Source organism: Idiotropiscis lumnitzeri, chromosome 1 (assembly GCF_059441095.1).
Source record: "Idiotropiscis lumnitzeri isolate Australia: NSW breed Sydney's pygmy pipehorse chromosome 1, RoL_Ilum_1.0, whole genome shotgun sequence".
Classification (NCBI taxonomy): domain Eukaryota; kingdom Metazoa; phylum Chordata; class Actinopteri; order Syngnathiformes; family Syngnathidae; genus Idiotropiscis; species Idiotropiscis lumnitzeri.
The window spans coordinates 38,394,073-38,409,106 of NC_142391.1; the positions used below are offsets into that span (position 1 = coordinate 38,394,073).

Genomic DNA, 15,034 nt, shown 5'->3' on the forward strand with positions numbered 1-15,034 from the left:
GTGACTGCTCTTGAATATGAATATGTGTTTTATTAACGGTAGAAAGTAAGAAAATACATTTATTTGTGTTATGACGTGAACCATTGTTTAGATCGAGATATTCCAATTGATCACAATTTCTATGTATACAGAAGCAACTCTGTCCACTCACGCATCTTAACGGGTTATCCCGAATGGTTGAGAAATCCGAATATTGACCTTAACCCAAATATTGATCTATATCCACTATATTCATTACTGACTCTTTGACTCACACCACCCAGAACCCAACATCACAGATAATATGCCAACCAGCCCACATCCCAAAAAAGAGGAGCATAGGCATGTGAGAGAGGCTCTTAACCTGAGCTAGTCATTTTTGAAAGGTTGATCTACCTCCTAAAGGGACAAGAGCAAGATAGATGATTTAAAAAAAAAGCGTGCTAGATGGAACAATTTTGGCATTTCAGAAATGAGTCTTTCTGACAAATGCAGAAGGATTTTCAATCCCACACAACATTCCTGTATATTTCTAACCTGGTAACACCCTGAGACAAAGACTTCTAGACGCCAAAGACCGGACACCCCACACTCAGAAAAGCAATCTCGTTTATGTGGTCAAGAGCAGTGAGGAATGCACGGGTATGTACATTTGGGGAAACTAAACAACCACTGAACAGACGCATAGCACAGCACCAGATGGGACAAGACTAAGCGGTCTATTTGCACCTCAAAGAGAAGGAGGACAAAAATTGACATATTTTTGACTGAAAGTACAGATGATTTGAAAGAGGTGTGAGATGAAACTTCTACATTTGTGCTCATAGGTTTGCATACTCTAGTTCTAGCCATGCCTCATTGCATGAACTGATAAAATCTAGTCAGATGAGAAGTGAAACAAACAGAACAGTCCAGTTGCAATCGATTCAATGCCTTGAGAATCATGTTTACTAAACATAAAGAGGAAAAATACACACACCTTCCAGCTTTATGGATAAAAACGCTTGAGCCAGTTTTTTTATTTTAACACATTGCACAGAAATATGTTTCCTTCCATCCACTCACTCCATTCAAGACTCATTTTCTGCACCTTATTCAACTTGTTAGTGAAAGTTCAAAATATGAACGTCTTTCTTCATCGCATAGAGAAGATAAAAGCCACTTGCTGGCAGCTCAGGGATAACCTACGAGATGATGAATGAGCATGTGTGCTTGTCAAGGTGGGCAGGAGGAGCTGCAGTATGAATGGGAGCTTGTCATCAGAAAACTTGATCATATTTTAGGTGTACCCATGAATTGCGTAAACTGTTCTTATACATGACATTGGGTGGCAAAAACGCCTGCATCTGTCAACATGCACACAAACGATAGCGTTCTCTCATCGCAATCCTTACCCCTCTATTCCTACTATCCAGATTCTCTTGTGGCTTTCATCAATGATTTGATATGTTGTGTCAAAATGCTGAGCATGCACAAATCTAATGATTAAAACATTGAGAGGTACACTTCTCTCCAGTGATTCTCTGCAACCTACAGTTTCAAATGATAGGCTACACAAACGCCCAATAACAACATTTTGTAACCCATGGGCAACCTGAGAAGTCTGAATTCAATCATGTCCTTCTGGTCTGCAACCATTGATTTTGCAAGTCAGAACGTATATCTTCAATTTATTAATGCAACTTCTCTTTAGACTTGAGAGAGAATGCCTCTTGGCAGGCGAGGCGGTCTCAACTGGAGCTGCTGCCAACCCCCCCCAAAAAACATTAGACCATCCATGGACATAAATACAGCCAAGTATTATCTTAAAGCCACTGAATCATATTTTTAATAAGAAGGAGCACAAATAGATGGACTAAATCCCTTCTGCATACAAATGAGTGCAATGTCCTCTAGATCTACTTCAGCAAACCTGGATACTACAAAAAAACAGGCATATTGTAGTGTTGGACAGCCAAGTGAAAGGCAGACGAGTAATTTCAATGATCTTAACCTTAAAGAGTGTGAGAGATCTTTATCCCTCAGCAGCAAATCTGCAATTCTGTAGCACAGCAAGCAAAACACAACCCTGGATTGGAAAAAAAAAAAAAAAAAACACACGGTTTGACAGCAGATGGTAAACGGTGCCATACCTTAGCAGCAGCACTTAAAGGACCAGTGCAGTGGCAGATGCTTCCCACAAGGCTCCAAGGACAGACACACAAGCAACAAAATGATGTCTATGGCAGCTCTGTAGCATAAACTGGTTCATCAGTGCACGGCAGCAAGAAGCACAGCCAGGGCAGTGCACGGAGAGAGAGCGAGAGGATGAGGAGAGAGAGCCAGCCATCGAGCATCATTCAGCTCACACTACCACAGTTTGTGCAGCAGAGCACACACATCAACACGCCCCCTTTCTCCCTTCTCCCTCTCGCTCACTTTCTCTGTCTCTTACACACGTTTAGTCACACAGACTCAAGCACGCAGGGGTGCAGAGGTAGTGCAGTACACAGCACCACTGAGCACTACTCCATTACCAGAATGCCTTTCATCTTCCTCAATCACAATCGGTCCTTCTCAGTCTTATATTCAGAAGTCAAACACAATTTTGACAATTTAGCCTTCCTATCCTATTCTATTTTCAAAGCCATCCATGAGCAGCCATGATAGGGGCTCACAAGGTCATTTGAGGTTCGTCTCCTACACCATCGGTCTTTCATCCAGTTTTGTTAAAGCACTTCAGACCTTTTTATTGCAAGCTTAAACAGGGACTCCACCTGGCTTTGTCAAAAGGGTTCTCATGCCACAGTGGGTGCACCATTGGTCCATCGAGGGTCAGCTTGGCAAAATCCCATTCAATGAACGGCGGGCTAACCCAATCAGCAATCACAAACAATTGGGGAAAAAAACTATGAAAAATAAAGAAATTAAATTCAGAAGGGAATTAAGAGGGATTATATGGAATATTTATTTCCCCACTGTGGGGTAAAGTGGAGTAGAGTAGTGCAACATGACTGCCCTCTGTGGCAGACAAGAGAACTGCATTTGTTGTGGGAAAAGCATGGCGAGTGGCTCAAAAGAAATGTGCCTTCCTAAGAGTGGATGCCTAGCAACCGTGAGCTTTCCTTCCGCTGCAGCGGGACCCTCTTAGCAATCTAGTTTATATCATACAGTGGTCGTTTATCAGTAGATGCACCACGACAACACACAAGCTTGATGTCAAGTGTCTTCTGCCTTGTGAGTAAACAGAAAGGGGGATGGGGTGTGAGCAGCCACAGTAGGAGTCTTATCTAGTGTTTCCAGTTGAAGCTGCTTTTCTATCCCTTCAATGCACAGCCTAGATTCGCTAACCTTCAGCTCAATATGAACCTGACCTAAAAAATAAAAAAAGGAATAATTGGAGAAAATCCATGCACGTTAAATCTGAAATTAATAACTGCGCAGCAGATGTGCGAACCACTATTCCACCATGCCGTAAACTACGGCCCGGGGGCCACATTTGGCCCATTAAATGTTTTAACCCGGCCCTCCCAACTTGAAAAAAAAATTGAATGAATAAACCTTGTTAATGTTTTATTTTCTAAATACTGTGGTTTTTCAAAGACATATTTTTGTAATGCTTTTACTCACTTTCATTTAAAATGAAATGTATTTTTTTTTCTCCAATGAGGTGAGGTTACCAAAACACTCCGTCCATTTGCTCCTGGTCCGGCCCCTCTGTCAAATTTTAGAACCCATTGTGGCCCATCAATCAAAAAGCTTGCCCACCTCTGCCGTAAACGAATGAATTAGAATTCTGCAACTGTCCAAAAATAAACACCTTTGGTTGACCACACAAAATTGTTTTTGGGAGCAAGGGAGAGGAGTGTATCCTCTACTTTGATTCTGATCTTTGTTGTTTTTTGTGTTTTGTATGTTGTGCCTTACGTGTGGTGTGTTTGTGTGATTTTATTTGTCTGTGTGTATGTGTTTGAGCGGGAGTTTTGTAATAATGATTCAACGAATTCCTGCCCATGTAGAAGGCTAGATGCAGCCAAACCTTTTCAGACAGCTGTCAAAAGGATGTCCAAGAGTAGCAGTGGAGATGCAGGCATGTCTGAATTGAGCTGACACTGAGGCAGATTTGGAGGTGTGAGCGACTCTTTTGACCTTCCCTTTGTGAAAGTTCTCTGAAGTTCTCACCTTCCAAAGAACCGTCTATGTTTGATTATGTAAATTGCAATCACTTTTAAATACTGATCATCTATCCATTTTCTCCCACTTATCTGGGTTGGTGAAGATGCTCGGAACACCCCACTACTTTTTAACCAGACACCGGAGCCATCTCATGTATTATTGTTTTTAAAAAAAAAAAAAAAAATCAAGAGGCCATGCTGAGTTTGGTCACGGGCCCCCTATGGGGTCAGCTTGCAAACATTGCACGACAGAACGCAGAAAAAAGGTGAGCGTGATTGGTCACTACCTGAGGCCACAGGTAGCTGTGTTATCATTTTCAATCGACAGCAAGAGGCTCATTGGCCGTTCCTGAGATGGATAAAAACAAGTAGATTTTTCTCCCCATTTCATATTTTACACATGAAATATTAATCAGAATGCCGTGTTTAGACTAGTGGGAGGCGCATAAAACACATTGTAAAAAAAAAAAAAAAATGTTTTAATGATTTTCCCTTTAAGCAAATATTACAGGTATCTGTACTGTGTATGGATGATTTTTTTTTTTACTTTAAAACAGATATCTGTACTTTCTACACTTTACTTTGTCAAAATAGGCTTGTTACTTTGTTATCTTGGCAGATGATGACATGAAAAAAAGTAACAGATAAGTTAAGTCAACTGTAGTTGAAATTTTCATTTTTGCAAAATGCCTTTCATGGCCTTAGTTTCGAGAATTGTTGTCAGCTACAAGAGTGATTCGCAGCAAACGTATTGCCTTTTGTCAGCCTAAAAACCACCACCATTTGGTGTTTCAAAAAAATCTAGCTAATCTGAAATGAACACATAACATATAATGTGTTTTACAGTCAGCCAATTTTGTGACTCACTTCATAATGCTAGCAAAGCTATGGGAATATATATCAATAAATAAAAGTTGAGCCAACGCTAGCGAATCAAAAACGGTAAATGAATTGTGTTTGTTTTTTTTCTGTTATGAAATATGAGAAATTATCGCATCCATACTGCCATCATCTGAACCCAACAACAATATGTAAGGTCAAGAGGGAAACCATTTGCGTGCAGGTACGTTGTTTTTTTTTTGTAGTTGTGTCAAATTGTCATGAATTGTGACAGACATTATTTATTTTTTTCTTAGTATATTTGTGAGTTTGTACTTTTATTTATTTATTTATAAATAAACTATTTATTTATTTATCAACAAGACAAGCATGTCTTTGAGGAAATGTTTCAATTAGCTCTAACAGAGAAATAATGTAAGAAGTAATGTAAGCCTTTGTTTGTTTTCCACTACTGGACCTCGGATTATGATAGTTTGAAAGAGTCATACTAATCCGTTTCAGGTAAATGAACCAAACATTCTAAAAATTAAACAGAACCCTCCTCTTGAACCAGTGAAAGGGTGGCGCGAACAAGGATAAACTCCTTCCCTAGTAAATGTCAAACAGTACTGTAAATATTGTGGGATTTTATCGACAAAAACATCAAGTATCCTTCCTAAGGGCAACGACACATCACAACTCATTCATGTCAAATTCTGCAGAGCCATTGGTAAGAATGCGGAACCTCCACATGCTTACAGCCACAGTATGGAATAATGACAATCATAAGCCTTCCTGTTTTTTTTTTTTTTTACAACCGATTTGAGAAGTTTCATCAGAGGTCAAAGCGATAAGAACAACAACAATAAAAATTTGCACCCAGAAGTAACAGCACCTCCACTTCAGTCACATGCAAACACTACATGCACGCACATGCCACAATATGTGACAGACTGGCTGCACATGGACACTAACAAGGTACTGAGGCTATATACAAACACAACTGCATTTTACAAATCTTCAAAATACTGATTTTTATGTATTATTATAAGCTGTTTTGTTACCATATCAAAATCAGAGCAGTTCATTTTACCCCAAGCAATTACAAAATCATATCAGTAGAACTGAATGAATGCGAAAACCTGCATCTGTGATTTTCAATTAGTTCCAGCTACGGAGTGCAACATGAGGTCAGATTGTGGCCGCAGGCATCAACAAGTGCGGCTTGTGTCCAGACCAGACGTGGCTGAATTAAAAGCTCGTTCAGTTAAGGCTTAACAGTAGACTCGGCTCACCTTGTCTGTGCCTTTCATCCGACTGCTCCTCTTTGCTGGAGGTAACCTTTGTCTCAGGCTCGCAACACAGTCCCTCTGACACTGTTTCAGGAGTTTCTCCACCCTGCAAGTCTTCTCACAACCCATTGACCCCTGGGTTGAAAGGGAAGTGTTAATAAAAAAAAAGGAAGCCTGGTAGCAATCACGCTGCAGATTGACTACAAGTAACAACCTACCACGGCAGGCCAGTTTGCATGCCACCCCAAACGCTTGTCATGGTCAAATGCGCTGGGTGGCCGGGTGATGTCATAATTTGAGATTATAAATATCTGTATCCAGCAGGGTTACATAATAAGTGGATGTTGGATTATTGTCGGGACACACAGGCAGCAAAGGCTGCACAGCTGGCGCAAGAAAAAAAAAAAAAGAAAAAGCTAAATTAAATGTTAGAGCTACATAAATTATTTGAAATATCTATCCTGTGATGCGTTTACTATCGAAGAGGAGGGCCCAGAAATGAAGAGAAAGGATGGCAGGGGAAATTTTAATGGAATTTAATCCAAAGACATAATAGTACAAAACAACTCGAAGCAACAAAACACAAGGACTTGATTTGAAAAGCAAGACGGGCAGGAGGACAACTTGACGTGGAACTGACAGGGACATCTGACACAGACAACGCACTGACAAGAACTGAAATAAAACAGGGAACTAAATACAAACAAATTGATGAGACAACGAGGAGCACCTGGGCAAGACACGCACACCTTGAACATGCTTGTGGTTTTTTTCTAATGTCCTGAGACAACTCTCTCCTTAGCTTCCTCTTGACCATGTTTGGTACATTTAAACATCAGTGACTTCTTTTGAATACACCAACTGACTGCTTACAGGTTTGAAGACACCTGTGATGCAAATTAAGAGGACACACCTTGGTGTAACATGCCCGGAGAGTCAAATAATTTTCAAACCTTTATAGGCGCACCATCATCTTTGTCCATGACTGTTTCAAGATTTTATTGTTTAAAATATTTCTGTTGAATCACAATTAAAAGTACGATAATTTTTGGTTAATTTTTTAAAATTATTTTCATTATTATCTTTAATTAATGGAGGGGTATCAACATTTTTGTCCATGTGTGTTCCTGTATGTACATGCAGACAATTCTGATTTCTAATGCCACTGTGTTGTTTATGTAATCAAATAAAGGCAACAATGAGAGATTTATTGAAAATAAGATTCAACGTTATATCATGCTCATTTTTTTTTTCCGTGGTCATTTGGCATCCCATCAATTTAGTGGAAGAGGATCATTCATACAACATTACAATAATGGAAAAACATTGAGTGTTCAGAGGCATGGCTGGAATTTGGTGATTAAAAATAATGAAAACAGTTTGGAGATGGATGCAAAACCTGTAAATCTCAAATTTCACCCTAAATCAGATGGTTCATTTGTAGATTTGGTAACTTAATCACAATCAACATTCATGAACGACTTATTGCTTTGTGTTATTTACTCATAACAGTAACTGTACAATTTGAAATCATGTGTAAAAAACTGATTAAAGAAAGTCAGTGAGCTAGTTAGGGTACATGACTGTCTTTATGAGATAAACAATTAGATTGTTCCTTACGAGCGGCAACCAATCATTTAGTCGGTTTAAGGATAACAATTTAGGTGTTTAAATGTTAAAATGTGTTGTGTCATGCTGTATGTTTAAAAGCATCAAAACGATGTTTATGATTGGTTGTCTATCGTGGCTGTTGCCCAGTCCAGGTTGAACCTGACCCCTCACCCCAAATCAGCTGGGATGCTCAAACTCACACTAAAACCTGTGAGGACAAGTGATATATAAAATGAGGAGAATGGCGTAATATGTTTTGTAAATTATATTTATTTTTAATAATGGATTTTCACACAACTTTGATATGAAATCTAATTTGTAACATTCAAACGATACAAATGATTACGTTTTACCACAATGAGTCAAATGTGGTCCTAAAAGGACATAAAAAAACATGTTTTCACTGGTACATTTCGAACATCACAGTCACAATGAAAAACTCTTGAACTGGGGATAGAGAAGGCACAATTTAGGTTTTGTTGTTGAAGTTAAGTCAACCTCCATCAATACAAACGATTATATTTCATTAAAATAAGTAAAATGTGTCCTTAAAATTACATTAAAAATAGATTGTCAAGGGCATATTTCCAACATCACGGTTACAATAAAAAAAAAATGTAAATTAGGGCTAGAAAAAGAACAATTTAGGGTTTGGTTGTTGCAGTTAAGTCACAGAAAACTGTTAAACTACGGTACTTTAGTCCATATGATTAATGTGCACTAACAAGTAAAAAATACGACACAAAACCTATATTCCTTCCTTTCAAAATGTGTTACAAACAGTGTCCTGAGATATCACACTTACACTTACATTCAGTTTACATGACTTCAAGTAAATAATTCATATTCAAAAAGATCCAGTGAGAAGAGAAACCTTTAGGCTGGGGCATTCGTTTTATATTTGTCTCACACAAACACAAAGTAAGCAGGACATCACTCCCGCTAAACAGCACTCTGGCACATAATTTTCTTTTTGTCTTTATGCGACATTAGGTGGGTGTAAGGGAAGAGGCTGTGTTCCGCAGCTCTAAACTCTAGTATTAGCACAAAATAAGTAATGACTAACATATTGTATTTTAAATGAATCTATTATATCACAGTGTATTTTGTTCCAAAATATTCTGAAAGGCTGTCAATAGTAATTGTATCACAGAGAGCCACAACATTAGGTACACTTGCATGACAGTACTACGTTGTCTTAAATTAATACCAGTCTGTCACCGTCAAAAACATTTGAATAGGAAATGACTTTTCAAAGGCAGGATTGTAATACAGTTTTATCTTTGAAACTTGTTAGATAGTGCAGTTGTACCTAATGTTATTGATAGTGATGAGTTTATTTGACAAATTCCCTATGCACTGACTTGTGCGTCACAAGGTCTGATGTTACCGGTGCAAAGAAGAACAGAAGAAAACTTATCATACTTGATTGTGTTTCTTCCTGTAATGCTGTTATATGGTGAATGAGATGGTGCTGTTGTAAGCTTTATCACTACAGGAACAAGAGATTACTGCGAGGTTGTGACCCATGTAATCCTTCACCCAAAGGCACCAACTAGTGCAATGAGTAAAATGAGGACAGCAGCAACGCCACACACAGCAAAGCAGAGAAGCTTCTGCTAAAAAAAATAAATTAATAAATAAAAAATAAATATAGTGATTTCAATATCTGGACCTAAGAAAAACAATTGGGAAAAAAGGAAACTAAATGAATGAATGGATGGATGCAAGGATGGATGACAAGGTGTGTGGATGTTATTACCTCCTGCTGTTATCAGTCTCAGGCAGGAGGTTTGGTTAGTCCAACAGACAAGCCAACAATCAAAGCAATGACAGCAAGCAGGATCAGGAGTGCAAAGGCAAGGATTATATATTTCTGCCAAGCAAAGAATGTGGTGTTAAATGAACTTCAGGCCTACATTAGGTAGGGACAATAGAAAAGGTAGAATAACAATGTTATGACAGTGAGAGAGAACTTATAACATCAACAAAAAGTTTCATAGTAGTCCGCTTATAGTTGTGAGTGGATATCAAATCTGAGCATTGTCTATGTCAAGGCAGTGTTTGATTAATTTCTTGTATTGTTCTCATCAGAATGGGCCAGTTGTGGCCGATAAGTGTAATTTTTCCAATACTTACCCGCCTGGATTTTTTCTGGTATCTTACGGCTTTTTTGGTTTCTTCTTTAGCTCGACAAATGTATTCTGCCGCATTGGAAACATTGTTCTCAATGTTGTTGACCATTTCGCCCTGTACAAGAAATGATGAATACTCTTATTTGGGCAAATGCAAATCTAGTGTTTTTTTACATCATTGTAAATAACACAAGGACTTAATATGCTGTAACACCTCAAATTTCCCCATTGTGGGACTAATAAAGGACATCTTTATCTTTATCTTTATCCATACATCGCTGCTCCAAAAAAGGGTCGCGGAAGAGCTAGAAAGTAAAGAGAGAACCTGTAAAGGCCCCGCAAGAGAGCTGTGGATATCGCCCCCAGGCCCCACTGCTCCGTTGGCCCCGCCCTCTGCACGCCCTTGCAGTGCTTACCTGAGTTTCTACAAGCATTGCCATGTCCATGAACATCGCATGCAGCTCTCTAATGCTGGACTCCAGTCGTATGATATCCTGATGTCGTGACTCTATCTCATCCACAGCCTGACGTGTGATCCTGGAGTCCGAGATTATCTGAAAGAACACCAAACTAGCCATAAAGATGATACAACAGTACTTGGAAAAAAGCAAAAAAACATTTTCTGCCGGGAGATGACAATATTACATTGTGTAGCAGTCATGTGAGTGGAAAAAAAAGGCTTACGTCAGATGTGAAGATGGATGGAATTCCACTCTCCAGCATGTCTTCCAGTTCTTCATTGGTGGTCACTCTTCCAGCTAAAATTGTTATTTTTTAGACATTTATGTATGTTGCATGGCACCAAGATAATCAAATCACTTTAATATGTGTACAATGCCCACTGTACCAAAAGTCAGGCAGACGAAGTTCCATATTGGAAAAAATGATTTTGGAGAGTGGAAAAAAAATATTCAAGAACATCACATAAAATGTACCTACTTAGGTAGGAAAGGAATTAGGAAAATAAGGAAAATAAAAGGTACATTTTACCTGCACTACATTTTAGATCAAAAAGTGTTGTCCAGAAAAATGACGTAAAATCCAACTATACTACTACACTAATAACAAATGAATAAATAAAACATTAACCAAAATCGATTATATATTACATATATATATTATATATTACATATATATATATATATATATATATATATATATATATATATACTAAATGGGGGAAAACTTTATTCAGTTTATGTTTTAAGTTTTTGATAGCTTGTGAATTAATGACTCTTGGCCCAAAATATATTATTAAATATATACCCAATTAAAGTGGCTGCATTTATTGGGTCGATTCTATAGTTAGTGTTTTTAAAGTGCAGACCACCCGTGAACCTGGATAAGCGGTAGAAAATGGATAAATGGATGGATGGCTGAAAAAGATGACTTTGCAATAATATAATAACAAAAGATGAGGTTTAACACAAAACACACTGCAATCTGTTTAATCCCACAACAACAGATTAGTGTGGTATTGTTGCGAAGATGCTCTGTGTACAGCCCAATGAGTGTTGAGACCAAGCCACACAAACCTACCTGAATTAACAATGTCTCATTTGCCCTCCCATTGGAGAGTGCCATGAATAAAATGCAGCCTTTCCTACATGCAGGTGCAATTTGTACTTATTTTGATTAAATACTAATTAAGTTAAAGCTTTAAAACTATTAAAAAAAATGATGAATGCAAACTTAACGGCACCATCATATTTTCTTTCTGCAGGACATTAAGAGTGCAAAATGCTGATAGAAAAACAAATTAGCTTCTGATACAGGTGGTGCATGTTGTAAACTTGACACCAGCTCTCAACCTACAGTCATTCTATTTTTGGCTCCGGGTTGCCCAAAAATAGAAGTAATTAATAGTGAATCATGAACCTAGAGACATCAGCACCTCTCTTTGAGAAAGAGCTGCTGACACTATATAAACAGAAAGCTCCCCCCTCCCCCATCAAGCCACACCCCTCTCGTTGCTTAACCACTCCCTCCCTGGAGAGGAAAGTCCTTACTGGATGTCACACTCCTTGAGTATAGACTTCTCCTCAGAGAACCCAAACTCAACTCAACGCAGCAAAACACGCCCCATTCACATTTGATTAAAACGCAATCCGTCACTATAATGCAAAAAAGGTCATTCCATGTGATGTCACTTATTGTTAAGACTCCTTGACAGCACTGTGTGTCAAAGACAGGTGAAGTAGTGTTACACAAGCCGCCCTGCCCTCGTCCCGTTGTCTCGGTAACACTGACACAGTGCACAGCACAGTCTCCAGTATCAGGCTTACCAGCAACAGTGCAACGCTTCTCATTATTGTTGGCCACAGGGCCTGGGGGAGCAAACCTATTTTTCACTATTGTCTGGTCGTAATGGGGAAAAGACCAAACCTTAAATACACACTTGCCACAGTCATTTTAAAATGAGGCATTCGGGGTTTCTTGAAAAAAACATGTTCACCTAGAAATTATGGAAACACAGTTGAGGCAGTGGAAGCGCAATTATTTTTTTATGAAGCATAATTAATTAGACCGATGCAAAAACAATCTTAGGCGGATTGAATAAGCCTGTAAAAATTGACAACCCCAGAGTCTGTTTAGCAACAAGTTAGAGAAAAGGAGGAAACCGGTGCCGTCTGTTTCCTGGATCCGGTCTCACTGGGATTTTTTTTGCCACACTTTTATCTCTGGACTTGATTGTCTCACATTCACAAATGTTATTCGTACAACTACATACATGTAGAGGAAGAGCTCGAAAAATACATGCAGTTCAACTAAACACGAGCTCTGAGAAGTATTGATTATACACGGATGCACTCCGACCTCACAAAAAGTCAAGAATTAACATTTGTTTCTTACTTATCTCCAACTGTCTTTGGATCCGTCCTTTGCTTCGCTCCCTAAAGGAAACTTGTGTCTCATTGTACTGGGTCATTACCTCCACAAACTTCCTGGACAGCACCGTGTGCTAGAGGTGAATTGAAAGACAAGGACAGAGGATGAGACTGTTCTTTTCAAACATCTATTATTCCATATTATTGTATAATTTCCCGATGTGGGATGAACGCATCTCTCTTTCTACAGTATTTGTATTTGTTTTTATTTTTGAAAGTATACAGGGACAGTGCATATTAATCAAACAGTTTCCTGTAAATATGCCAGATTATAGCCAATGTCTAATTTGCATCCGTTGTCCCTGTAATCGGCCTGCCATGCATGTTTTTAGAATGTGGGAGGAAACCGGAGTACCCGGAGGAAACCCACGCAGGCCCGGGGAGAACATGCAAACTCCACACAGGATGGCCGGAGCCGGGATTGAACCCACGCCCGATGCTGTCTCTCACTGTGAGGCCATCGTGCTAACCATTCGTCCACCGTGCCGTACAGTATTTAGAGTAAACAGCTAAATGATGTAAAGGTATTGAATCCTGAATAATTAACTAATAATAACTAACTACCTGTGTTTTCTGGATCCTGAAGTCAACAGAGGATCTGTTAGTCACGTCATCTTTAGGCAAGCTTTGCTCCATGGCTTCAGTGGGAGAGCCGGTTAGCAGATCATAACACACGGGACACGTTCATGATGTGTACGAATGCGCATGAAAACACTTTTGTAGTTCAACTCACATTTTAGTTTGGTTCGTACCACGTTGGCATTCCCTTTGATATCATTGGTCAGTGCATTAAGACGATCCTTTGTTTCTGCGCACAAGCAGGAGAAAATAGACAACCGACTTTACTTAACAGGGGATGTAAACATGTTCACAACTCAAATTGTGTCTTCCTCATTGAGTATCATAACAGATGCAAAACATGCTGCCCCCACCTCTCATTAAAAATAATGAGTTTCTCAGATAAACCTTCCACAATAACAGGTATGAAAAGTGTTTAAACTTCAAACATGATATATACCTTGACCATCTGAAGAGATTCAATTTATTAGCCCTGTGAAAAGGTCTCAATTTTCAAAGATAATGGTCAAATTTGATTGACAGTGTCAGACAAGTATTGAGTCAACAAAATGTGCATCATTGTTGTAGTTAATAGACACGTGAAATCGATTTGACTTATATTAAGCGTTATTGTTGTGATTTTTGTCCGTTATAGACGTGTATGCAAAGTATTTGTAAATGCAATTAGATGCAGGTTAAAGTATAACATACTCCTCACCCTATGATACATTTCAGTCTACCAACACAACAAACATACAAAAATTAACATCACTCTGAGTCTGAGCAGACCTTTAAATACATACCGGCTTGCTTTGGATCTGATAGGCTTACTGACATTTTTAATGAGTAAATATTCACCTTCGTATAATGAGAATTAATAAGTATTCAACTACTTTAAGACATGTATCATAGGAGGGGGGGGGTTGTTGCCTCAAACGTCAAACTGAATTGTTATGACCCAAGTTAAAGTGTATCAGACAAACACAACGCACACCGTGTGAGAAACTTACTATCATCTGGGTGGGGTGCAGACAGGATCATGCTATGCATCTTCTTCACGTCTTCCACTTGGTCGAATATCCTATCAATGAGCCCTCGAATTTCCTCCACCTGCAAAAGGCAACATTTTGGATCGGCCTATATATAGCCCAATTCGTGACACACATGTTAGATTACAGCGACTGACCCTCCTGAAGAAGCCCTCCATGAAACCATCTCGCTCCAATGCGACTGCAACATCTTCCTCTGCCAATGTCCTCCTCTGTAAAATCGACACATGAAAATCTCTAAAAAAAAAAAAAAACAATACCGAAATTTTGAATAGAAGCAACAAAAGACACCTACTGCAGTCAGCTCAACCAGTCGATCCTTCATTTCAATGGCCAGCTCGTCTCTTGAGGAGTTAACTTTATTCTAATAAAAGGGTCTCCGGGTTATCCCGTGGGGCTCCATGTGTGGCAGGTTTTCGGGTTTAGACGCTCGACGAGTGTCCAACAAAATATAAAACGCACCGCGGAATCAAAGAGAGAAGTCGGGTTACAAATGGATCTTAATCGATTATTTTCCTCATACAGATCTTCACGAACTCTTCCTCGTAA

The 15,034-nt window shown here is 39.0% G+C and overlaps 2 protein-coding genes across 27 annotated transcripts in view; both read right to left on the reverse strand.

Annotated features, from left to right (window-relative positions):
* Positions 1–6,874, reverse strand: part of rimbp2b (RIMS binding protein 2b) — an 86,931-nt gene extending 80,057 nt beyond the window's left edge. For 10 of the 23 annotated variants that reach the window (XM_088299707.1, XM_088299703.1, XM_088299696.1 and 7 more), the window contains exons 1-2: positions 6,463–6,871; positions 6,248–6,379 (exon numbers count right to left, since the gene is read on the reverse strand). In XM_088299707.1, the coding sequence (XP_088155833.1) occupies positions 6,248–6,373 (126 nt within the window). In that variant the 5' untranslated portion in view covers positions 6,374–6,379; positions 6,463–6,871. Of the gene's footprint in view, positions 1–2,111; positions 2,180–6,247; positions 6,380–6,462 lie in introns of those variants that run through there. The other 13 variants (XM_088299706.1, XM_088299699.1, XM_088299697.1 and 10 more) reach the window with 8 other exon arrangements.
* Positions 6,875–8,464: 1,590 nt separating this feature from the next.
* On the reverse strand, positions 8,465–15,022 carry stx2b (syntaxin 2b). Of its 4 annotated transcripts, none has more exons than XM_088306134.1 (11): positions 14,781–15,022; positions 14,623–14,697; positions 14,447–14,546; positions 13,612–13,686; positions 13,443–13,516; positions 12,844–12,952; positions 10,675–10,748; positions 10,407–10,544; positions 9,995–10,105; positions 9,618–9,731; positions 8,465–9,471 (listed from the first exon to the last, which is right to left on the reverse strand). In XM_088306134.1, the coding sequence occupies exons 1-10, from the start codon at positions 14,808–14,810 to the stop codon at positions 9,636–9,638; spliced, it is 882 nt and encodes a 293-aa protein (XP_088162260.1). In that variant the 5' UTR covers positions 14,811–15,022; the 3' UTR covers positions 8,465–9,471; positions 9,618–9,635. The 4 variants fall into 4 exon arrangements, with proteins under 4 accessions (XP_088162260.1, XP_088162270.1, XP_088162289.1 ...); XM_088306144.1 differs by having other exon boundaries at positions 8,465–9,474; XM_088306163.1 differs by lacking the exon at positions 9,618–9,731.
* Between the last annotated feature and the right edge of the window lie 12 nt (positions 15,023–15,034).